At 38.6% G+C, this 24501-nt stretch overlaps 1 protein-coding gene across 2 annotated transcripts in view; it reads left to right on the top strand.

The window, feature by feature from the left end:
* Positions 1–24501, top strand: part of LOC124717030 (transcription elongation factor SPT6) — a 157651-nt gene that overhangs the window by 118713 nt on the left and 14437 nt on the right. For both annotated transcript variants that reach the window (XM_047243696.1, XM_047243689.1), the window contains 7 exons: positions 6335–6630; positions 6844–7045; positions 7871–8045; positions 11143–11264; positions 22633–22880; positions 23116–23320; positions 23412–23720. In XM_047243696.1, coding sequence (XP_047099652.1) covers positions 6335–6630; positions 6844–7045; positions 7871–8045; positions 11143–11264; positions 22633–22880; positions 23116–23320; positions 23412–23720 — 1557 coding nt within the window. The remainder of the gene's footprint in view (positions 1–6334; positions 6631–6843; positions 7046–7870; positions 8046–11142; positions 11265–22632; positions 22881–23115; positions 23321–23411; positions 23721–24501) is intronic.

Here is a 24501-nt window from a genome sequence, read left to right as displayed (position 1 = left end):
AAGAATCATGCTGGTGCGAAACAAGTAGCTGCATGCAGGAACAAGTTTGATATTGAGAACAGTGCTAGTAGGGGCATAAGAAAGAAGGGGAAACAGTTATAAAATTGGAGGGAAAAATAGGAAATAATGAAATGCTTAAAGGAAGGAACTAGAATGGGTTGTAAGAGAGAAGAAATTGGACTGTGAGAGCATTGTTTGGGGTTGGAGTCGGAAAATAATGGAGGCAAGGAAGACCAGGGTGGTTATGAGAACTAAGTAAGGCTGTGCAGGAGGGAGAGCTTCCATCTTCACATTTCAGAAAAGCTTGTATTGGTAGTGAGGATCAAAAAGGTATAGGTTCTGAAGCATCCATGGGAGTAAACTACCCTTCGTCACACAGCATGTTCTACAACATGATGGCCTGGTTGGCCTTTTGCTACAGTTCAGCGTTACTCATTGTTTTGAGCGCATAGTTTGATAGTGCTTGTACGCTTATGTTCTGGCACATGACTTATTGTCTTCCACCTTAGTCATATGCCTATAAAATGCTGTGTAGCAGTTGCAGTGAAGTTGTTACATTTGGTTGCCAAAATAAAACTATTCAAGAAAAACGTTAATAAGCCCAACATGTGCTTTACACACTCAGGTCTCAGTTCAGTATTTTTATCAAATTACTAGTTTACCATTATGTTATTTAGGTTTTGAGTGTGTTCAAATGAAAAGGTATGGAATGATGTAACAACCAAACAGGATGAAATTTACATGTCACTTTGGGATAATGTTGTGAGACATCTAGGCAAAGGCTTTGTCACTTCCCTAAACAATTTAAATCTGTGCAGTTAGCATGTAAAGCTTACCGTCTTTTTCAGCGTCTGAGGTCCTATACTCAGAGAATTCCTGGAGCAGAGAAAAACCATTAACAGTGATGTGCAATGTGATACATTCTGTAGCCTATGCAAGTCCACCAAGAACAAACAGCCTGGGCTGCTCACAGAGAGAGTGATTCTGCTCCGCAATTATGCACATCCACACATTCCCAATGTCTCGAAAAGTGTAATGGCAAAGTTCAAATGGGAGGGGCTTGAACATCTGCCCTAAAGCCTGGATATATCACCCTGCAACTTCCACATATTTGATCAGCTATGAAAAACATCTTGAAGAGAAGTGCTTCAACTCAGATGATGAACTGGAGACACATTGGAAGACTGGCTCTTGTCACAGCCACAGCAATTCTGGGAATGAGGAATAGTTGTTCTCAGGCCTCTGGTGATTATTTTTGAATAGATTTCAATTGCACACACAGTGTTGTTTTGTACCTTTCCTTTTGAACACCTCTCATACATTGCCAGAAACACTGAAAACACTCTTTCGGCCAACTTTATTTTAGCAATCCTGTATTATGTTGCTGCTTTCACATGTAGTTTTGATTCAATAGGGTAAGAAATGTTGGTAAAAGAACTAGAACAGCTGATCTTGTACGTGACTCTGCTTGCACCTCCGTGTGCCATGGGCCTGTGACCCAAGGGGCTGAGGTTCGGGAGCAGCCCATCTCATCATTCGTTTTGTAGTAATGTCTACCTTCTTTGACCCAATATCATAATACACTACTGGCCATTAAAATTGCTACACCACGAATATGATGTGTTACAGACACCAAATTGAACAAACAGGAAGAAGATGCTGTGATATGCAAATGATTAGCTTTTCAGAGCATTCACACAAGGTGGATGCTGGTGGCGACACCTGCAACGTGCTGACATGAGGAAAGTTTCCAACCAATTTCACATACACAAACAGCAGTTGACCGGCATTTCCTGGTGAAACGTTGTTGTGATGGCTCATGTAAGGAGGAGAAATGTGTACCTTCACATTTCCAACTTTGTTAAAGGTCAGATTGTAGCCTATCGCGATTGCGGTTTATTGTATCGTGACATTGCTGCTTGCGTTGGTCGAGATCCAATGACTGTTAGCAGAATATGGAATCGATGGGTTCAGTAGGGTAATACGGAATGCTGTGCTGGATCCCAACGGCCTCGTATCACTAGCAGTTGAGATGACAGGCGTCTTATCCGCATGGCTGTAACAGATCGTGCAGCCAGGTCTCGATCCCTGAGTCAACAGGTGGGGACATTTGCAAGACAACAACCATCTGCACGAACAGTTTGACGACGTTTGCAGCAGCATGGACTATCAGCTTGGAGACCATGGCTGCGGTTACCCTTGACGCTGCATCACAGACAGGAGCGCCTGCGATGGTGTACTCAACGATGAACCTGGGTGCACGAATGGCAAAACGTCAATTTTTCGGATGAATCCAGGTTCTGTTTACAGCATCATGATGGTCACATCCGTGTTTGGTGACATCGCGGTGAACGCACATTGGAAGTGTGTGTTGGTCATCGCCATACTGGCATATCACCCGACATGATGGTATGAGGTGCCATTGGTTACATGTCTCGGTCACCTCTTGTTCGCATTGACGGCACTTTGAACAGTGGACATTACATTTCAGATGTGTTACGACCCATGGCTCTACCCTTCATTCGATCTCTGCGAAACCCTACATTTCAGCAGGATAATGCACAACCACATGTTGCAGGTCCTGTACGGGCCTTTCTGGATGCAGAAAATATTCGACTGCTGCCCTGGCCAGCACATTCTCCAGATCTCTCACCAATTGAAGACGTCTGGTCAATGGTGGCCGAGCAACTGCCTCATCACAATACACCAATCACTACTGTTGATGAACTATGGTATCATGTTGAAGCTGCATGGGCAGCTGTACCTGTACACACCATCCAAGCTCTGTTTGACTCAATGCCCACACGTATCAAGGCCGTTATTACGGCCAAAGGTGGTGGTTCTGGGTATTGATTTCTCGTGATCTCTGCATCCAAATTGCGTGAAAATGTAATCACATGTCAGTTCTAGTATAATATATTTGTCCAATGAATACCTGTTTATCATCTGCATTTCTTCTTGGTGTAGCAATTTTAATGGCCAGTAGTGTAATAATAATAATAATAATAATAATAATAATAATAATAATAATAATAATATTTATTTCTGACTATAGAGGTTCTGATAACCTCAGATAAAGACATAAAGTAGAATTTCCTTCTATCTAGTCAGTGGTTTGTCAGGGTTGGTTAGCTGTTGGTCAGTGTGTTTTGTATATTGATTATATAGTTGACATTACTGCTTTAGGTGAATGGTCATTCCATTTGTCCCAGAGGTCTAGTGCTTCTGGGGCTCTGACTATTTGCCAGTGAAAGTATGAGCATGCCTTATTGTGCTTCTTGAGGGATTAATTCTTTGCCAATATATGGCAATAATTCTTCATAGGTATGCGTTGTATGATGATGTGTCAGTTCTCTTAATAAGAAGCCTCTGATGGCATGTCCAGATTTTATGTACCTGTGATTAATAACTCATACATGTTTTTCTTCCTTTTTCTGATTTAATTTTTCACATAACAGTGAGGATTGCATAGATGCCTGCAAATAAATGCAGAGCAGATATTTGAAATATTAAGGTTTATCTAAAGTATGTAAAGGCAAAAACTATTCTGGGTTTTAGCATTGCTTTGTCGTGTCTCCACTGACATATTCAGTAGCCAGATAATACTCTTTGCAAAATGTAGGATAGGTCTTAGCTGTGAATATCCATGTAGAATTGTTAGAGAAGCAAATAACAAATCACAAATAAATAGATACATAAAGATTTCACCGCACCTTGCTAAATAATGATACCCTTACAGGAAAAAGATAATGTTGGACCAGCTTTTCTCAGTGGAGTTTTGAAATAGTTACAAACAACTTTAATGTATGGCGAAGCTTAGAAATATACACACAGTCACATTCATATCAATTCTTTCATACAAGAATTACACTTGGAAGAAAGATCAAATTGTTCATTACACCTTGGTTTTACATTGGGTCTTCACTTACTGCAAATAATAGTAAGCTAGCTTTTAAGGTAATTAGTGCATAGATTTAAATGTTATGAATTCCTTTATGAAGGTACAGAGCGAGTATGTTGTCGTCGTTTCATTCCATGTTGCACTGTTTGCGAGATGTGCAAGGCTATTTATACCAAGGTATAAATTTTCTTGCTGTTTCTTCATTTTTTCTCCACATCAGTTGAACCAGTGATGTAGCCGTTATACAGTGGCTGGATAGAGGTGTAATATCCATCACCTCATTATCTGGATTGTGGCATCTGCCAGATGATAGCACACATGTAAAATAATTTTTATGGTGTACTTTACCTCGCTACTTTTGTGTATCTTCTGAATTTAACAATGCTGTATTCCTGATTCCTTTAATATATTACTTACATATTGTTTCTTTACAAAGAAGTGTATTATGATAAAACATTTTATAAAGTTTTTAGTCCACTAAAAATTACTAAGTTTGTGATGAAAATTTCATATTCCATAATAGGTAATTGCTTAAATCATGATGCACATTGCATTCCACTATGCTTCCAACATGGTTAACATGGTTCTCCCACAAGAGTATTTCTGCATAGATTTTCAGGACCTAATAACATGTCCAACTCTCACACTCTGCAAAGCATTCCATCCACCCTGCCCATCACCTCCTCTTTCCCTGTTCTGAGAAAAAAGCCAGTCTGTACAATAGGAATTATACATACAATAAACAAGTAACAGAGTCTTTTCTTTACACTTACACAAAATAACTTCCAAAATCTCCCTAACATCTGTTTTGGCCTGATTTGAGATCAGTCAATTTAATCAGTTAGTTAATTCCATATTCTGCAGATGATTTGAACAATTCGTGTTAAAATTATGTGCAATGAGTCAGTTTACAAGCTTCATATATATTGATCTGACGTACATCAAACAGCTGTAGGTGAGATGTTGCTGTGATAATTTCTGTCATCTCCATCCTGGAATTTGTTATATTGTAATGATTTGTTAATGTGTATGGCTATGTGCTGTCTATTTACATTGTACTAAACAGTAAAGTGCCTCAAATGTAATAAAAATGATATTAGTCTTTAACACTTCTGATGTTAATAGTGATATACTTTTGAATTTAATGGCAAAGTAAACACCTTTGCTCTCTGCACCACACACACTATTAATTTGTTAGTACAGATGTTTTCTGTAGAGTAAGACTGAAATTTTTCTTAACTCTTGGAGATACTGTGATGTTATTGAGAAAATTATCAAATAGTAGTATGGTTACATATTGAATAGTGACAGCTTTAGTCATGAGGAATGAAGCTCATTTGTGGTTTAACTGTAGACCCCATAATTCTCCTGAAATTATGATGGATTATTTATGATAAATTCTGTTATGGAGTATGTATATAAAGCTGTCCTCACCCAAAGGTTTTTTCAAACAATTGCCTTTCTTCAACTTCAGAAATAACTTACCCAGATAGATAAAATGGTGGGAGAGGCAGACTCAGAACCATGACACAATTTAGCACTTTTCACGTCAACAGATATGGTAGTGGAAAGTCCTAGGTGAAACACGCAGATGCTGTCCCTTGAACCACACACACACACACACACACACACACACACACACACACACACACAGAGAGAGAGAGAGAGAGAGAGAGAGAGAGAGAGAGCAGGGGGGGGTTGCATTGCTGTAGTCTGACTGTGACAAGAGGTAAGGTAATACAGAGAAGCTGATGTTTGTGGAGGGGGATTGGGGGCTCCAGATTACATCAGCTGTGGAGCTGTCATTGAAGTCAAGAATGATGTGCTCAGAAGCATGTTCTGTCACTGGATGGCCAATTTTACTGTTGGTCACAACTTGCCTATCGAAAAGACTGTGCAGAACTGCAAAGTTGGTATATTGTGTGGCTGCTTGCACAGGTACCCCTGCTTATGATAGGGTAGGATATGCCTTTGGTGTTATTGAAATAGAACGCTTTGGGTGGGTGCAGTCAAGGGTGATATTGAGTTATGAGGGGGTGCTCCTTTGCAGATGCTTCATGGGGAGATTTGGATAACTATGGGTGTGTTTGGGAATGGCTCAGAAGTAGTTTTTCCTGACAATTACATAAGTTACTATTTTCTATTTACAAGATATTTTGTTCCCTTCAGTTATCCATGATTTAATTGTTTTAATGGAATTTCTGTACAGTTTTTGAAGTAACTTCCTCCCAATACTGACCCAAATTTACTTTGACATTTGTTACATTTCACAAAAGTATCTCTCTTTGTATACACTTAATTCAATTGTACCTCTTACATCTACTTCCTAATCATATGCTTGCTTGTTCAGAGATTATCATCAGCTTGTAAGTTATTCATGTTTAAAACTGTGATATTACAAATATTTATTTTTGTTTCGTAATACAATTTTAGGACCAGCTGGTAAGAGAGGAACTGCTTGAAGCACTGTATCTTGAGTTTGTGAATCGAACCAACGAAGTAGGTGTTGACATAAATTTGGCTGTCCAGCAAGCATACACATGCAACCTTGTCCAGTTTGTTTGTGGTCTTGGTCCAAGAAAAGGACAGGCACTGCTGAAGTTGCTCAAACAGAACAATCAGAGGCTTGAAAACAGGACCCAGCTTGTGACGTCTTGCCGTATGGGTCCAAAAGTTTTCATCAACTGTGCAGGGTTTATTAAGATCGATACAAATTCCTTAGGAGACAGGTATGTATAAATCTCATTAACTCTATTATCAACATTTCTGGAAATGCGCTCCTGCTTGAGTTAAAAAAAAGTTATACTGTGGAGATGAAGTTGAGGGATGGTTCAGTTGCTTGATTGTAATCTTATAGTTGTGTACAGATATATATTGTTTGTTGTTGGATTGGAGATATACTTGTCATACATTTGGTATTTGTAAATCTGTTATTTTTTCAGCACTGAAGCGTATGTAGAAGTCCTGGATGGCTCAAGAGTACATCCCGAAACATATGAATGGGCACGGAAAATGGCTGTAGATGCCCTAGAATATGATGATGAAGATCCTAATCCTGCTGGTGCTTTGGAAGAAATTCTAGAGTCTCCAGAAAGATTAAAAGATCTTGATCTTGATGCATTTGCTGAAGAACTTGAGAGACAGGTATGTGTGTTTTTGATATGTCAAGCATGAAGAACCATGCAAATTTGCATCAAGATGTTGAAAAATTAACTGGTGGCAATAAAATGATGGCAGATCGAGGAGCTTTTGCACATGACATCCCTATTCACAGAAAGTCACTATTGGTAATCGTGATTCATACTTGATCACTTCTTGATGCACCCTCATCCTAGAAAAATAACAGAACAGGCCATAAGTGACACTGTGTATTTCAGAATTGGATTCAGCCACTACAAATCTGGCAGACTCATTCTTAATCTCCTATTATCATCGTGTGGCCGTGCGGTTCTAGGCGCTTCAGTCTGGAACCGCGTGACCGCTACGGTTGCAGGTTCGAATCCTGCCTCGGGCACAGATGTGTGGGATGTCCTTAGGTTAGTTAGGTTTAAGTAGTTCTAAGTTCTAGGGGACTGATGACCACAGATGCTAACTCCATAGTGCTCAGAGCTATTGGAACCATTTTCCTGTGCTCATCAAAATCACATGTATCCAATTACGTGTTTTTGTCTTCCTTACATAACAACAGCAGAAATGTTTGTGTGTTATAAGAATGGATATTTTGCACCAGCAGTTAAAAAAATGAATATCAGAATGGTCTTCGAACCTTTCTTCAGTGTTCACAACAAAGAAGAATGAAAATCTTTGCTTTCATTCTAGAGAGGGGCCATGAGAGAAGCACCATGATTAGATCATGACTGATATTTTTTGGTGAAAATTTTGCTCCATCATTTGATTAAATTTGACATTAATAGTTAAATACTTGCATTTGCACTGCAGTGTTATATTGTAATGTCTGTTGCTTTTTAGGGCTTTGGTAACAAGAGTATTACCTTATATGATATCAGGGCAGAACTCAATCATAGATACAAGGACTTACGAAGCCCATATACATCACCTAATCCTGAAGAACTGTTTAATATGCTGACTAAGGAAACACCAGAAACATTCTTCATTGGAAAAATGGTACTTGCGACTGTTATAGGTAAGTGTTTCCTCTGACTTTACAAAATAAAATTGCTTAGTAAGCACTAGCACATGGACTGTACAAGCACTAATGAAATTTTAGTGCACGAGTAAATTACTGGTATGACATTTTGCCCCTAAGTGGTGGGGTCAGTATGTTTCTTGTGCAGATGCATGTGACAAATAATTGATGCAAGCTTTAGAAGTGCTAAATATGTATGTAGCATGTTAAACACCCCTGTCTGGCTACTAAAGGCTTGTGTACTGATAGCGCTATGTTTTATGGTACTAATTCAGTGTTGGTGGAGCTAAATAATTATGTTTTTATTTTCTGTCTCTTTGGTGAGATTGTCCGTTTATACTGACTATTATATTTTACCAGAGAAACTAGTGCATGATTTGTGTCTTACCCATGTAACATACTGCATTAAAGTGTGCATTTTCTCTGCTTGTTCTTGCACTTAATCAATGATAAACCAGATATGTTAAAGGGCTTTTCAAAATCTGTTATGTTTAGTGATGGCACAAGTGCTAGGCATTGCTGAGAAATTTATTGGGCAGTTTTGTAATTAGTTCCCTTAGAAGACTCTCTTTGAGGTGCATGATGAGATTAGCTAAAGCAGTATAAATTGAAGTATGTTAACCATACTGAATGCTTACTGAAGTGTTCAATGTCTCTAACGTGTCACACAGATAGGATTATTTAAAATTCAGTTACATATAAAATTTCAGCAGTCATTAACTGAGTATCACTTCTGTTTTTATAAACACAGACACATTAAACACAGTTTTGTCTGCTAGGTAGCACTGACAGTGATGAGGAAGACATGATTACTATTTGATGTCATTAGATTTCTGTTGATCCATCTGCACACATCAGCTGCCTCGCGGAGAGTCTTTTTAAAATACAGACAATAGTACATGTGTTGCATCTACAAATTTTTATTTTTAAGTGTAATTCCAAACAAATGAAGTTACTTGAAGTACATCGGTATAGATATAAATGGGCCCATACTAATTAAAACCTGTTAAGTGATATTCTTTGTTATACAAATGGTGGTACACTGGACTCACATTCGGGAGGATGACGGTTCAATCCCATCTCCAGCCATCCTGATTTAGGTTTTCCGTGATTTCCCTAAATCGTTTCAGGCAAATGCCGGGATGGCTCTGAGTTTGGCATAAAAGTGAATTAGTTAAAAGCATTTCCTCTTATTGAATTAGCCAGTAGGTAAAATGACAGCATAGTTGCTCGTTATTTTTTGTTAATGGGTAACTGGAGTAACGGCTGTGTTAGCGAGATATTTATTCTGCAAAAACAGTTGAAAAAGAATATCATGTCCAACTGATTATTAACAATCATGCTAATGCCACATTGATAGTTTCTCCACGCCAGCCGGTGTGGCCGAGCGGTTATAGGCGCTTCAGTCTGGAACCGCGCGACCGCTACGTCGCAGGTTCGAATCCTGCCTCAGGCACGGATGTGTGTGATGTCGTTAGGTTAGTTAGGTTTAAGTAGTTCTAAGTTCTAGGGGACTGATGACTTCAGATGTTATGTCCCATTGTGCTCTGAGCCATAGTTTCTCCACTCATTTAACAGTACACTTATTCTTTAACGACAAATTGAGCAACTGTAAAAGCCAGTTTTGCATAAATTTTGATATACATGAACAAGAGAAAAGATAAAAAAAATATGTTGTTATATTTTGCATAATTGTTTAGGAACTATAAGGAAATTAAGTAGCTGTAAGATGTTTTGACCATTTCCACACAAGAAACTTGAAACATTCCGATATATAGCTTCTGGGTTTCCTTATCCTTATTATGACCATAGGATTTATTGACAAATATCCATGTATTACATGTGAGAGGGTACCCAGCGTGTATAGCACAACTCATTGCCAGTTCAGTGCTGCCTATGTTGTCGACCTGGCTTGTTCTATTCACCTGCAGTGATTGTTTTTGCTACCTCTGTTTTGTTTTTGTTTCATTGTTTATGATGGTAAGTTTATGCGAACAATGTGCAACTGTGAACTTTTGTTTTCTGCTTGGTAAAAATGCTGCTGGAACTGTTTGATTGTTGAAAACAGCTTACCAGGATGACACTATGGAAAAAACTCAAATGTACTAGTAGTTTGCTCGATTTAAAAATGGCGATGTGTCAGTTAATGACAGACCTCGTTCCGGACATCCGTCAACTGCCCAAATCGATGAACATGTTGAAAAAATTAGAGAGCTTGTGCTCACAGACAGTTGATCTGCTGTCAGGGAATAGTGGGTTATCTTGGAGCTTGGCTCAGCAATTTCTAATGGAAGAACTGGAAATGAAAAGGGTTGCTACCAAGTTTGTTCCTCGAATTCTGACTGACAATTAAAAGGAACATCAAGTTGAAACACATTGTCCTTTGAAACAACGGCTTGAAACTGATACAGATTTTCTATCAAAGGTTATTACTGGTGCGCGCGCACACACACACACACACACACACACACACACACACACACACACAGCCATCTCTGTTAGACAGCTTTTGGCTAAAAATGACATGTTTCTGCTGCCCCCATACGCCTTACTCGCCTGACCTGGCACCGTACAACTTTTTCTTATTCCCATGCATTAAAAGGGGCATGAAAGGACACTGGTTTGACAGCATTAAGGAAGTCGAGAAAAAAAATGAGTGAGAAACTGTGAGCCATTTCTAAAAATGACTTCAAAGAATGTTTCGAACAGTGGAAGCACCAATGTGACAAATGTATTGGTTGTAATGGAGTGTATTTTGAATGGGTAAGATTGCTTTGTAACGATTTGAAAATATACAGCTTTTAAAAAATAACTCCGGTTTTGTTTGGGTACCCTCTTGTAATACAATAATTAAAGAGAGGTACATTAATTTGTAGTTTGGTCATATATTTCTGAAATTACATATTATCAACTGTTACATTTTTAGTCCTTATTTTTGGAAAATGAATATTATTCTTTATGTTACTACTGTGTACTGCATTGCCAAATTTTGGTATATCAGTTTCATCATTTACATGATTTGAATTTCCCCTAGTAATTAATATTTACCAATTTTGTGTTCCATGAAGAGAGTTTCTTTACTTACATTTTTCAGGCATTACGCACAGGAAACCTCAAGGAGACCAGTTGGACCAAGCAAACCCAGTACGTAATGATGAAACTGGACTCTGGCAGTGCCCTTTCTGTTTGAAGAATGATTTTCCGGAACTTTCAGAGGTAATGTCGGTACAGACACAGAATCTGTGTGCTAAGCTCAATTTGCACTTGACATCATTGGACTGCCAAGGAACATGACAGAGCGGTACCATTACACACTAAAGTGACAAAAGTCATGGGATACCTCCTAATACATGTTGGACCTCTTTTTGCCCGATGTAGTGCAGCAACTCTATGTGGCATGGAATCAACAAGTCGTTGGAAGTCTCCTGCAGAAATATTGAACTGTGCTGCCTCTACAGCCATCCATAATTGAGAAAATGTTGCTAGTGTAAGATTTTGTGCACAAACTGACCTCTCAGTTATGTCCCATAAATGTCCAATGGCATTCATGTCAAGCAGTTTTGGTAGCAAAATTATTTGCTCAAATTTTCCAGAATGTTCTTCAAACCAATCATGAACAGTAGTGACCCGAGGATATGGCGCATTGTCATGCTTAAAAATTCCAACGTTGTTTGGGAACATGTAGCCCGTGAATGGCTGCAAGTGGTTTCCAAGAAGCCAAACATTACTATTTCCTGTCAGTGATTGGTTAGTTTGTACCAGAGGATCGGCCCATACCATGTAAAAACAGCCCATACTATTATGGAGCCACCACCAGCTTTCACAGTGCCCTGTTGACAACTTGGGCTTCTTGGAGTATGCACCACACTCGAACACTACCATCAACTCTTATCAACTGAAATCGGGATTCATCTGATGAGGCCACAGTTTTCAAGTCATCTAGGGTCCAACCAGTGTGGTCATGAGCTCAGTAGAGGTGCTGAAGGCAAAATCACTCACATCAGTCATGTGCTCCCATAGCCCGTTAAAGCCATATTTCACTGCACTGTCCTAACTGATATGTTTTTCGTACATTCCACATCAATTTCTGCAGGTGTTGCTTGTCTGTTATCATTGACAACTTTACACAAATGCCTCTGCTTTCGATCATTAAGTGAAGGCTCTCAGCCACTGCATTGTCTGTGGTGAGAGGTAATGCCTGAAATGTGGTACTCTCAGCACTCTTCTGACACTGTCGATCTCAGAATATTGAATTCCTTAATGACTTCTGAAATGGAATGTCCCAAGCCTCTTAACTCTAAATGCCATTCTGCATTTAAAATCTATTAATTCCCACCATGCAGCCATAATCACATTGGAAACCTTTTCACATGAATCATGTTAGTACAAATGACAGTGCTGCCAATGCTCTGTCCTTTAATACTGTGTGTGCATAGTATTACTGCCGTATGTATATGTGCATATCGCTATCCCACGACTTCTGTCCTGTAAGTGTTTGGTAGTATCATCTTACGGGTCGTAACTCCAGTTAATGTCTTATCACTCAGCCCAGTACAGAATGATAAAGATTAGGTTATGAATAGCAGCAATGAAATTTGTACAGCTGCTTGCCAGAAATTTAATGGATCATGAGGGATCATCCACCTGACAGGAAAGAGGAACATAGATTAAGGGACTAGCAATGATGATAAGAGTTTATTAATGGGGAAAGCAAAATGAAAAATCACAGGTGAAGGGGTGAAGAGGGGAGGGTTTTGGCAAAGGACACATCATAATTTTTTCATATTACTGCCTACTAAAAGAATAGGAAAAGTTTCATCCAAATATTTCAAAACATCAGCATTTAATTACTCAAGAAAATACATCCAAATAAACACATCAAACAGTATTTTGTAGGCACTACTCAGCACCTATTTACTTTATTATCTGCATTTTAATACATCTTAATTAACAAATAATATCAAAAAAAGTGTGTTATTCTCCTTCGGTAGAGCTTACGTCTTCAGTGTTGAAACAGCTTTCATTGTAAAAACATGTTTTATCTATTTGTGTTCTTATTTATTCTCAGGTATTGTTGAAAGGAAAGTGCGAGTATTTGTTGAGGACCATTTGGATGAAAATCAGTGTGGGTTTAGGCCTCTTAGAGGTTGTCAGGACCAGATCTTTAGCTTACGGCAAATAATGGAGAAGTGTTATGAGTGGAACAGGGAATTGTATCTATGCTTTATAGATTTAGAAAAGGCATATGACCGGGTTCCTAGGAGGAAGTTATTGTCTGTTCTACGAGATTATGGAATAGGAGGCAAACTTTTGCAAGCAATTAAAGGTCTTTACATGGATAGTCAGGCAGCAGTTAGAGTTGACAGTAAATTGAGTTCATGGTTCAGAGTAGTTTCAGGAGTAAGACAAGGCTGCAACCTGTCTCCAAAGTTGTTCATATTATTTATGGATCATATGTTGAAAACAATAGACTGGCTGGGTGAGATTAAGATATGTGAACACAAAATAAGCAGTCTTGCATATGTGGATGACTTAGTTGTGATGGCATATTCGATTGAAAGTTTGCAAAGTAATATTTCAGAGCTAGATCAGAAGATTAGCATCTCCAAAACGAAAGTAATGTCAGTGGGAAAGAAATATAAATGGATTGAGTGCCAAATAGGAGTAACAAAGTTAGAACAGGTGAACGGTTTCAAGTACTTAGGATGCATATTCTCACAGGATGGCAACATAGTGAAAGAACTGGAAGCGAGGTGTAGCAAAGCTAATGCAGTGAGCGCTCAGCTCGATCTACTCTCTTCTGCAAGAAGGAAGTCAGTACCAAGACTAAGTTATCTGTGCACCGTTCAATCTTTCGACCAACTTTGTTGTATGCGAGCGAAAGCTGGGTGGATTCAGGTTACCTTATCAACAAGGTTGAGGTTACGGATATGAAAGTAGCTAGGATGATTGCAGGTACTAGTATGGGAACAATGGCAGGAGGGTGTCCACAATGAGGAAATCAAAGAAAAACTGGGAATGAACTCTATAGATGTAGCAGTCAGGTCGAACAGGCTTAGATGGTGGGGTCATGTTACACGCATGGGAGAAGCAAGGTTACCCAAGAGACTCATGGGTTCAGCAGTAGAGGGTAGGAGGAGTCGGGGTAGACCAAGGAGAAGGTACCTGGATTTGGTTAAGAATGATTTTGAAGTAATAGGTTTAACATCAGAAGAGGCACCAATGTTAGCAGTGAATAGGGGATCATGGAGGAATTTTATAAGGGGGCTATGCTCCAGACTGAACGCTGAAAGGCATAATCAGTCTTAAATGATGATGATGATTATTATTATTTATGCATAATGTAGGATTTTTCTTTATCTAGGTATGGTAAAATCTAAATTATTTTTCACTTTCACATATTTGATATTTTTCATGGGGGAACTGCATTAGGAAACACATGAAGTCCTTATGCATTCTTTGTAGTGTGTCACAAAAACAAAGCAAGCAATAAAAAGCAGACACAAAAGCCCTAAAGCCCATTCTGTAACATGAGTATGTGCTGTGACAATAGGTTAACTTTTAATGTATGTAGGTATCCACTCACTGTTAATGTCTAAACCTTGTTCCAAAGAAAGCTTAATGTGTGACAGTGTCTTCTGACCTGTTCTGTTGTCAGTTTGGTAAATGCCACCATTTGGAAAGCATTGTGGCGTGTTTTGATGTTCTGTTCTGTGGCATCCACTGAGAGGTGACAGTTAGTTATATTACAATTGCCTGCAAAAGATTTATATTGGCTGTGATGTCAAATGAAATACATAGGATACATATGTGAATGCATCAAACTGTTAAGACTCTTTACAGCTGTTGCAGAAGCAGGTGTGCTAGTCCATGCACATTTTCAGGAACTCTTGGAATTAGTTTTCAGCTCTTCATAACCACAGGAATCTCATCACATATTTATTCCTTGTCCCTTTTGAGGTTGTAGCTTCCCATTAACATCACTATATTTGAAATGAACTGATCATCCTTATTTTTTGGTCTTATCGTATGATCTTTAGTTTATTTTTTGGTCTTATAGTATGATCTTTAGTTCTCTGTTCTTTCCAGTTTTTTTTTTTTTTTTTTTTTTCAAAATATTTTTGTAAGTAAATGTTAGTAGTCTTGTGTTTTATTTTCATTATCATTATGAGCACTCCAAAGAGTCTGTTTGTGTTAATTCACCTTCTGCTGTTGTTTCACACACAAAAGACATTAAACAACAGATAAATCCCTTCAGATAGCCGTATTGTTTCTGTTATTTTCCCGGGAAGCTATTAATTTGTTTGTTTTTTTATTGTAAATCTAGTCATGGGCAACAAATCAGCTTACTAATTTCAGTCAACAGTCACCATCTTCATATACATATTGTCTCCTTGCAGTCATAATAATTAGCTGTACAAGCTTTGTCAAAAAGTTACAACTTTGAGTACTGTGAACACGCATTGCAATGCATAAGTTGAGACTTTGAGGAAATTAAATTAATAATATATGAACATTTGTGGGGTGAGACTGGATTTAAAATAAAATAAATACTTTTTCTATCACTGTGAATGTGCTGCAACTGGTGACTATTAATTTGTATGTTGTGGGGAATGGGAAATGTGTGGAGGAAGATAAAATAAAAGAAGGACATACATGGGGAACTTGTATAACTTTGCAGAGCAGCCTAATTTATTTTCCATTTTCTTAGTAACTCCCACTCTATTGATTACATGTCTTCTGCCAGAACCAGCCAGCAAAAAATTGGCAGCTGGATATATTCATTGCCCCACACAGAAAACAGACACTGTAGCCATACAAAATCGCTGTCCATTCTGGTAAATGTCCTCTAGTGGAACTAGACAAACACATGAATGAGGCTGATTGCTTCGGGGAGTGTGCTCAAGAACTTTGAAGCCAATTGAGACTAAATGTATGAGGTACATCCAGAAAATAAGTTCTGATCATGTCCAAAAATGGCATGAGTAATCGGATAGGAATGCACATGTTTGTAGATAGGAGGTATGTAGTGATAATGCAGTGCAGTTTGTCTTGTGACAGCAGTGGTTACTGCACAGTGCTAAAATAAAATGCCTGCTCTGATAATGTCTCTCACCGACAGTGAGTCTCACGTAGTTATCCAGTTTTTGCACACTCAGAAGAAATTTCCAGCAGCAATGCATCGCCAATTTCCCATGTGTATAGACACGATATTGAGTGACAGTATGGTCAGATGATACTGCAGGCAATTTGCTGAAGAACAAACCAATATTCATGACAAAGACCATAGTGGCCGACCACCCTGGTGACGCTGGAATGGGCAGAAAGTGTGTGATAAGCAATTTTGCAGAACAAGCGCTTCACAGTTTCAGAACTTTCTCATTAATTTGTTGCATGAATTTCTCTCTCATTGATTTTGATAAAGTGTGTGCAAGGTGGGTGCCAAGGCATGTAACAAATCACACAAAATCAAAGTCTGGTCACAGCATTGACATTCCTACATCAGTATGCGCAGAAAGGTAACAAGTGTCTCAACCATGTTGTCACTGGGGATGAAACATGGGTGTTGCATGCCACCCCATAAACAAAACAACAACCCATGCATGGCGGCATATTGTTGCACCTGTGAAGACCAAATTCAAGGTGTGCCTCTGTCAGAAAAAGTATGTGCACTGTCTTCTGGGATTGACGTGGTATGCTCCTGTGCAAGTTTTTGCCACAAAGGGAGACCATAAATGCTGATCGGTATTGTCAGACAATTACACTTTGCATGAAAATGCAACACCCCATACAGCCAACACCACATAAAATGAATTGGATCAGTTTGGATTGGAGATCATAGACTATCCACCCTGCAGTCGTGACTTTGCCCCAAGTGATTTGCATCTCTTCCATCTTGTGAAGCATTTTCTGGCAGGAAAAAGTTTCTGCAACGACAGTGAGGCACAGACTGAATTCACTTCGTGGCTCTGGACATTGGTAGCAGATTCTGGGCATACAATTGATAATGCACCATTATGATAAATGCCTCAACAATTGTGGTGTCCATTTTGAGAAGTAGCTGCCATAAGAGCTGTGTTATTGAAAATTGGTTTTAAGCAATCCCGCTTTAAGAAAAAATTTTCTTTTCAGGAATAAATGTGAAACATTTTGGAATTAAAATATTTTTTTGGTAAAACTAGCACCCATCAACAAAGGGAGAAATGATCATTATAAGAAACTAAGAGCAATCAGAGCTTGCTTGGGAAAATTAAAGTGTTCATGTTTCCCGTGTGCTGTTCAAAAGTGTAACAGTAAAGAAATAGTTTGAAGGTGGTTCAATAAACCTCTGCCAGGCACGTAAGTGTTAACTGCAGTGTAGTCATATGGATATAAAAGTCCTAGCTTCTACATATTTTTATTACTGACCCTTTCGTTATGCTAGAAAATGTAAGAAAATAAATGGCAGTAATTGTCAGTCGATTCTTTTGTTGATATACTTCTGATGGTATCTGGTAAAGATGTAGCACCCCTTGAAACAACCACATATGTTTTTGAACAAATGCATTATTAACCATCAGTTGTTTATTATAAATTATATGAATGTGTGGTGTATGTTCTTTCAGACATGCCCAAAAGAACAGACACCACATAGAATCCACAGCTGTGATACATATTATGTAAACTGAAGATGGTGGAGGGAGAAAGGAAAGGGAAAGAACTGATGATGTCAGCTGCATCGGAACTTCATGCAGAATCAGTGGTGATAAGTGAAAATTTGTACCAGAGCGGGACACAAACCTGGGATCTCCTATTTGCTTTCTAGGCAGTTGCATTAACCAATTCACCACCAGGTCACAGTGCAAATGCACTGACTATTTCAGCACACTACTTAGCCAACTCACAATCCCACCTAGTGCCACCACTTATCCACAGTCCATGTCCATGTTCTCCATGCTCGCTAATTTTAGATTCTCGCTGAAGGTTGAATGTAAATTTGCATCTGCATTGATGGTTGTGGATTCATAGTCCATCAAGGTGTGTCAGTTATATGAATGCGTCGTGTCTGTTCTTTAGGACATCATACATTAAAGGTCACATAGTGAAAGTCCACAAGCTGCGTCAACTTTGTTGTATGAGCCTAAAAGGAACATGAAATATGCCATTACCTGATCAATTTTCGCCTTACATCCTGTGATGGTGGGCTATGACCGAAATGGGCTGATAGATATGTTTATTATTAACAGCTTATCTTTAATGATACATTTTTTCAAGTACATAACAGCTGTTGGTTGTCAAGTAACCAAAACTTTAAAAGGCTGTATATGACTCTGGATATGGGATGTTCACATTTTAACTCACTTCTACCCTTGAGTTTGGACTTAAAGTACTTGTCTTTCTGTGTAGAATATCGTTGACCACCAAGAAAACCAAACAAACTTACAGCCACATTCTTTTGGCATAAAATTTCCAAATCCAGGAAGATTGCTCCAAATGAAGATGGCAGAACAATCATAATGCAGGAATTTCAATTTTCACTGAAATTTGCATACTACCATATTATGTAGTGATCCTCCAACTTTCTGATTCTTTCAGCCAAATCCTTAGGTCCGTCCCAGCAGAACTTCTCTCCCTCTCCACCCCACAGCCTCCCCATCACACACACACACACACACACACACACACACACACACACACACACTCTTTCTACACGCTTTCTGTGCTTATGTGGAAAAAATCTCAGATCTTGTTGACCAACGCCTTCAGCCCATTACCCACAGCTTAGTTTCCCATGTCAGTGACACAGACCAATCCTTAAGTATCTTTCAACCATCCACTTCCCATTGCCACATGGATCTGTCGTGTTACTGTTGACAACAGCTCTTTATACCAGGCCTGGCCAAGATTCGCACTCGCGCTCTGTGAGCGCAGCCGGTGCTCTAGCATCCACCCACCACTGTGCTGTTCTGAGCGGGTGTGTGAGTGAGGCTGCATAAGCAGAAAACTTGTTTGCAACACAGTGCGACTATTCCACAGAATATGGCAGTATACTTCTATAAGCAGGATTTTATCAATAGTGTTTCTTGTAAACATTTTATCAGTGGATGTCTATCTGCTCAAGATAAAAGTAATAAGATACATTTACAATCAAAAGGAAGAATGGTTTGACAAATAAATTGAAATCTGAATTGAGTCGTGCAATATCTTGGAATATTTTTGAAAACTCATGATGAAATGTTTCAATTATTGAAACAGTCAGTCATGTCTGCTACACTGATGGCGGCCTTAAGTTTAAGGAAGTGTTCCATTTCATGAACTTGAAGCTGGTTTTCCTATAGGATTTATTTTGGTTTAATAACATCAATGATGCCTGCCATATCTATTACCAAATGATCCACTCCTTGCGTTAAGACTTAATGAATTCAAGTAATTGGTGACGTCAACCTTAAAAGATTTTGTCGTTGCACAATTTACCCTTAACTCAATTTTTTTCCTAATGACAGCCTCCAGTGTAGCTAGCAATCACACTCATTCGTCTGAAGAGACGTGAATCTTACCGTCTGTATGGTTGGTGTTGTAACAATGTTACAGTGAAAGTTATGGCTCATGATAGTGCAGTGGCATTTTAAGCATGTTGCATGGCTTTTGAATTATACAAAAAGTAACAAGAATTCCATTCACATGTGTAGACACCATATGTGTAGATGCCATGGTATTCCTAACTCAGAATGTAAATCCAATTTAACACACACGCTATTGATAGCAAACTGTGACAAGCCCACTACCTTGCACTAGTGGCATTTGGCTGCAATCTTTTCCTCATCCTCCTCACCCTTCAGCCCCACTCGCCCCTTTGCTTGGAGCGCTAGTCAGGTGCATGGTAGGAGTGCTTGTGAAGCACTATTTGGCCAGGCGTGCACAATGCACCCATGGTCTTACCACTATAAATACTACCTCTCGCAACATCCTTGTGACTCAAACCCACTGTCTCATTCTGTATATAGAGGTAAAAGAAAATTTTTCAAAAGTGATAGCATGAAAAATAACATGAAATTAGCATTTTCTGGGGCAATATCGCAAAATCGGCTATTTAATGCAAAATCGGATATTTTATGAGATTCGGTACATCTGGAATTTTGCTATGCAGAAATCTTATTATTCTGAGGATGGCAGTTTACTAATATTCTTAACTGATGGTTAATGTATGTTAAAATTCCATTTTGACTTCTAATCTCTCGAAGGCTGATGTTTATGTATAATCTTAAAATAACAGTTCATTTCACACATAATGAACTTTGATGTGTTGATGAAAGTAGCACCGTATTTGGACAAAAGGACCTGTTTTGGCAAAAACAACATCAAAAAAATGGGGAAAAAAATGTATGCATGAAAAAACAAATTTGACAAAATCCGCTGAAGTTGGGAAGGACAACACTGAAATATAAATAAGCATTGAATTTGTCAAAAACACCAAATTTGGCAAAGAAAACACCAGATTTGCAAGAAATTGCAAAGCATCTTCGATTGTTCTGCCTTATGATATCATCTTTGCAGGTGTTGCACCGGATGATGCGACTTTAGGCTGCAAAACTGGCTGTACATTAATAAAACAACAATTTCACCAGCTGTCAGCAAAATTCTTCGTAACAACATGTCCCTCAACAGCTACAGATGTCCAGAATATAGAATACTTTTTGGCAGGGAAAAAATTACTGAATTTGGCAAAAACATCAACACACAATTTGGCAAAAATACCAAAATTGGCAAGAAGCAACAGTGAATTTGGCTCACACACAACACCAAATTTGGCAGAAAAACATCACATTGAGCAAAAATGCAGAACTTGGCGATAGTCAATGGGGGATTTGCCAAAAAAAGATCATCATATTTGGCAAAGAAAATACTGAATTTTGCAAAATGAAAAATGAAAAACATTGAATTGGGCAAAAAAAATCCAAACTCAATTTTACAAAAAAATGAAATAACAACACCAAATTTGGTAAAATAAACAACACCAAATTTCCCAAAAAATTCAGGTAAAAATTATTTCACTGAATGTGGCAAAAAATAATGAATATGGCAAAAATGACAACAAATTTGGAAAAAGTAACAAGGAATCTGGCAAAAAGTACCAGTGAATCTGGCAAAAAGTAACAATGAATCAGGGGAAAAAAAACACCAAAACTGGAAAAAATTAACACTGAATTCACCCGTAAAATAAAACCATTGTTTCCTGTCCCTACTTCCACATCTAACCAATTTCATCCCCAGGTATAACTGCTTCTCCTCTCAAGGGAAGTTATACAAACTAGGTGTACGACACAACCATGAGTACTGGCATGGACTGTCATATGCCACCCATGTATAGGAAACTCATCTAGCCACTTACATTCCTAAACTCCTTATGTGGTTAACCTTCAGTATTAGACATAACACCAAGACATATTATCAAACAATGGAAAATCCAGGATGGAATGTAACAAGACTTTACAAGACATATTATCTTTATTCCCCACAGCTGCAGCATCTTCTGTTCTTTCCCATCCACCTCAACTGGACCTTATCAAATCTAAGCCACCTTCCTGAACTTTGAGCTCTTCCTCCTCCTCCTCCTCCTCCTCCTCCCCCTCCTCCCCCCTGATAGCTTCTTGAAAATGTGTCCTTATCAACTGCGTTACCATCAACAGTACCCAACTTTTTACAGCAACCATTAATTCCAAACTAAATGTGTGTCTCATACTTTCGACCACCCAGGTAGTTGTTAGCAAACTCTATCCTTATACTTCACAGACAGGTATTACCCTCCAAACCTAATGCACAAACAGATCTCCCATACCATGTCCTTACAGTCCCCCAAATTCTCAAACCCCATCACTCTCCATAACCATCTGCAAAAGGAACACCCCATCGACACTCACTACCACCGCAGATGAACAGCTTACCATATCTTTTGCCAGGGATTTGGGTATTTATTATCCTTCCCAAAAATGTGGACTATTTTACTTACAACCATTACCACCAAAATCAAAGTGGTAATCTGGCATACTATACATGTATGAAATAAGCTTGTCCTATTTTCATATGACACGTACTCTTAGTCCCTTGCCAGATGAGTCATAATTCTGTAGAAGACCCAAGTGCAAGACTTTGTCAATGCACCTTTGTCCTACTCCACTATTTTCACAGACATATACTGACCCAAATGCTGTAAGCTTAAACAAATGCAAGAACACATATTTTCTTTACAACTGATACCTCTTTCCTTCATGGAGAAGGAAGCAACAGTTGAAAACCCTAGTCAGTTTTTCTGTGTTTAAATGTGTCTGTCCACAATATTTGTAATTTCATCTCCTAAAGATACATACATGTTGACCATTCTGTCCCATTGTAAATTTAAACCAAACAAATTTTCTTTTTACAGTACAGATATAATAAATGCTGCATTAGCAGAGCCATAAATGTTTGAGGTAGCTGGAGTAGTTACTGGTGATGTACAATGACCCCCTTCCTTCTGTCTTCCTTTTCTTCTTCTCTTCATTCTTTCTACGTTCACTTTTTTATCATTGGTACTGTTTCCACAAAAAATCATGACTTATTTTTCTAGGTGTGGAATCACTTTGATGCTGGAGGTTGCCCTGGCCAAGCCACAGGAGTAAGATTACGACTAGACAATGGTATTTCTGGTTATGTTCACATTAAAAATCTGTCTGATAAGCATGTGAGCAATCCAGAAGAGCGAGTTACAAGAGGACAAACCATACATTGCCGGGTAATTAAAATTGATGTGGAGCGATTTTCTGTGGAATGTACATCAAAAAGCTCTGACCTTGCTGACAAAAATCATGAATGGAGGTAAGCTGCTGCTCTCAGAAAAATTGTGTTTTATGCAGTTCACTTTAAAATGCATTACCTTGATCTTGTTGTGTTTGACATTAGTTGAAGTGGCTTCAGTGTTAATTGTTTATTAGTCCATATTGGGGTTAGTCTCATTTGACATATGCATTTTTAATTTAATTAAATTCTTAAATTTCTACTTTTGTTCATATCTCAGCATTTTTTGTTACACTGGTGCTTTCTTATCTATTAGGCCTCCTAAAGATCCCTTTTATGATAATGAAGCAGAAGATAAAGATCTGAAAGCAGAAGAGGAAGCTAAAAAGATGAAACAGCGGCAAACATACATAAAACGTGTTATTGTCCATCCTTCTTTCCATAATATTTCTTTCAAGGAAGCAGAAGAAATTATGAATCAGATGGATCAGGGTGAAGTAATAGTTCGACCTTCAAGTAAAGTATGTTACATTCTTTTGCGAAGAAGTAAAGCTGTTCATTCATTTGTGTGTTAGTGCTTATGACATTGTGTCTGTGGCTCCTTCTTTATAGGGTGCAGATCATCTCACAGTTACATGGAAAGTGACTGACGGAGTCTACCAGCACATAGATGTAAGGGAAGAAGGAAAGGAAAATGCATTTAGTTTGGGTCAGTCACTTTGGATTGGCAATGAAGAATTTGAAGATTTGGATGAAATCATAGCCCGTTATGTCAATCCAATGGCTGCACACGCTCGAGACTTATTATCATTTAAGTACTACCGAGATACTGAAGGTCTGAAGGACAAAGCAGAAGAGCTTCTGAAGGAAGAGAAGAAGAAAAACCCCTCTAAAATTCATTACTTCATCAGTGCCTCCAAGGTATGAAAAAAAAAACCTTTTACATGGAGTGGCTGAACACATGAGCTCAAGTCTAAGTGTGTATTTTCCTAATGAGTAGAACATGTTTTTGGTAAAATTTTTGGATACTGTTGCTGTGTACTCAGTTCTTGACAGTTTAGTGTTTTAGTGCCTGACCTATTTTTACCAAGTAGTTATTTGGAATGCCATATTTTGGTTAAATATTGTAGCAGTCACATTAATGAATTTTTGTTGTTGTTATTTTACTCAGTGTCACACCTGCACTTATTGTCAAAAGTGTCCGCAGCTTGTGGTCTTGTGGTAGCGTTCTCGCTTCCCGCGCACGGGGTCCTGGGTTCGATTCCCAGCGGGGTCAGGGATTTTCTCTGCCTGTCTTTCATCATCATTTCACCCTCATTCACTCGCAAGTCGCCGTAGTGGCGTTAAAGAACTTGTGGAGCAGTGGCCGAACCACCCCGCTAGGGGTCTCCCGGCCACCAATGCCATACGCTCATTATTATTATTGTCAAAAGTACGATCTTATGGGGCATCAAGTGAAATTTGTGACTGGATTAAGGACTTTTAGGGGAGGAAGGACTTAGCATGTTATGTTGGATGGAGAGGCATTGTTAGATGTTGAAGTAACTTCAGGTGTGCCCCAGGAAAGTGTGTGGGGACCCTTGCTGTTCATGATGTATATTAATGACCTTGCAGACAATGTTAATAGTACACTCAGACTTTTTGCAGGTGATGCAGTTACCTGTGATGAAGTACTACATGACAAAAGCTGCATAAATATGCA

This window comes from Schistocerca piceifrons, chromosome 1 (genome assembly GCF_021461385.2).
Source record: "Schistocerca piceifrons isolate TAMUIC-IGC-003096 chromosome 1, iqSchPice1.1, whole genome shotgun sequence".
Classification (NCBI taxonomy): Eukaryota; Metazoa; Arthropoda; class Insecta; order Orthoptera; family Acrididae; genus Schistocerca; species Schistocerca piceifrons.
The sequence above is the reverse complement of the archived record's forward strand: the minus strand, read 5'-3'. Positions and strand labels throughout refer to the sequence as shown.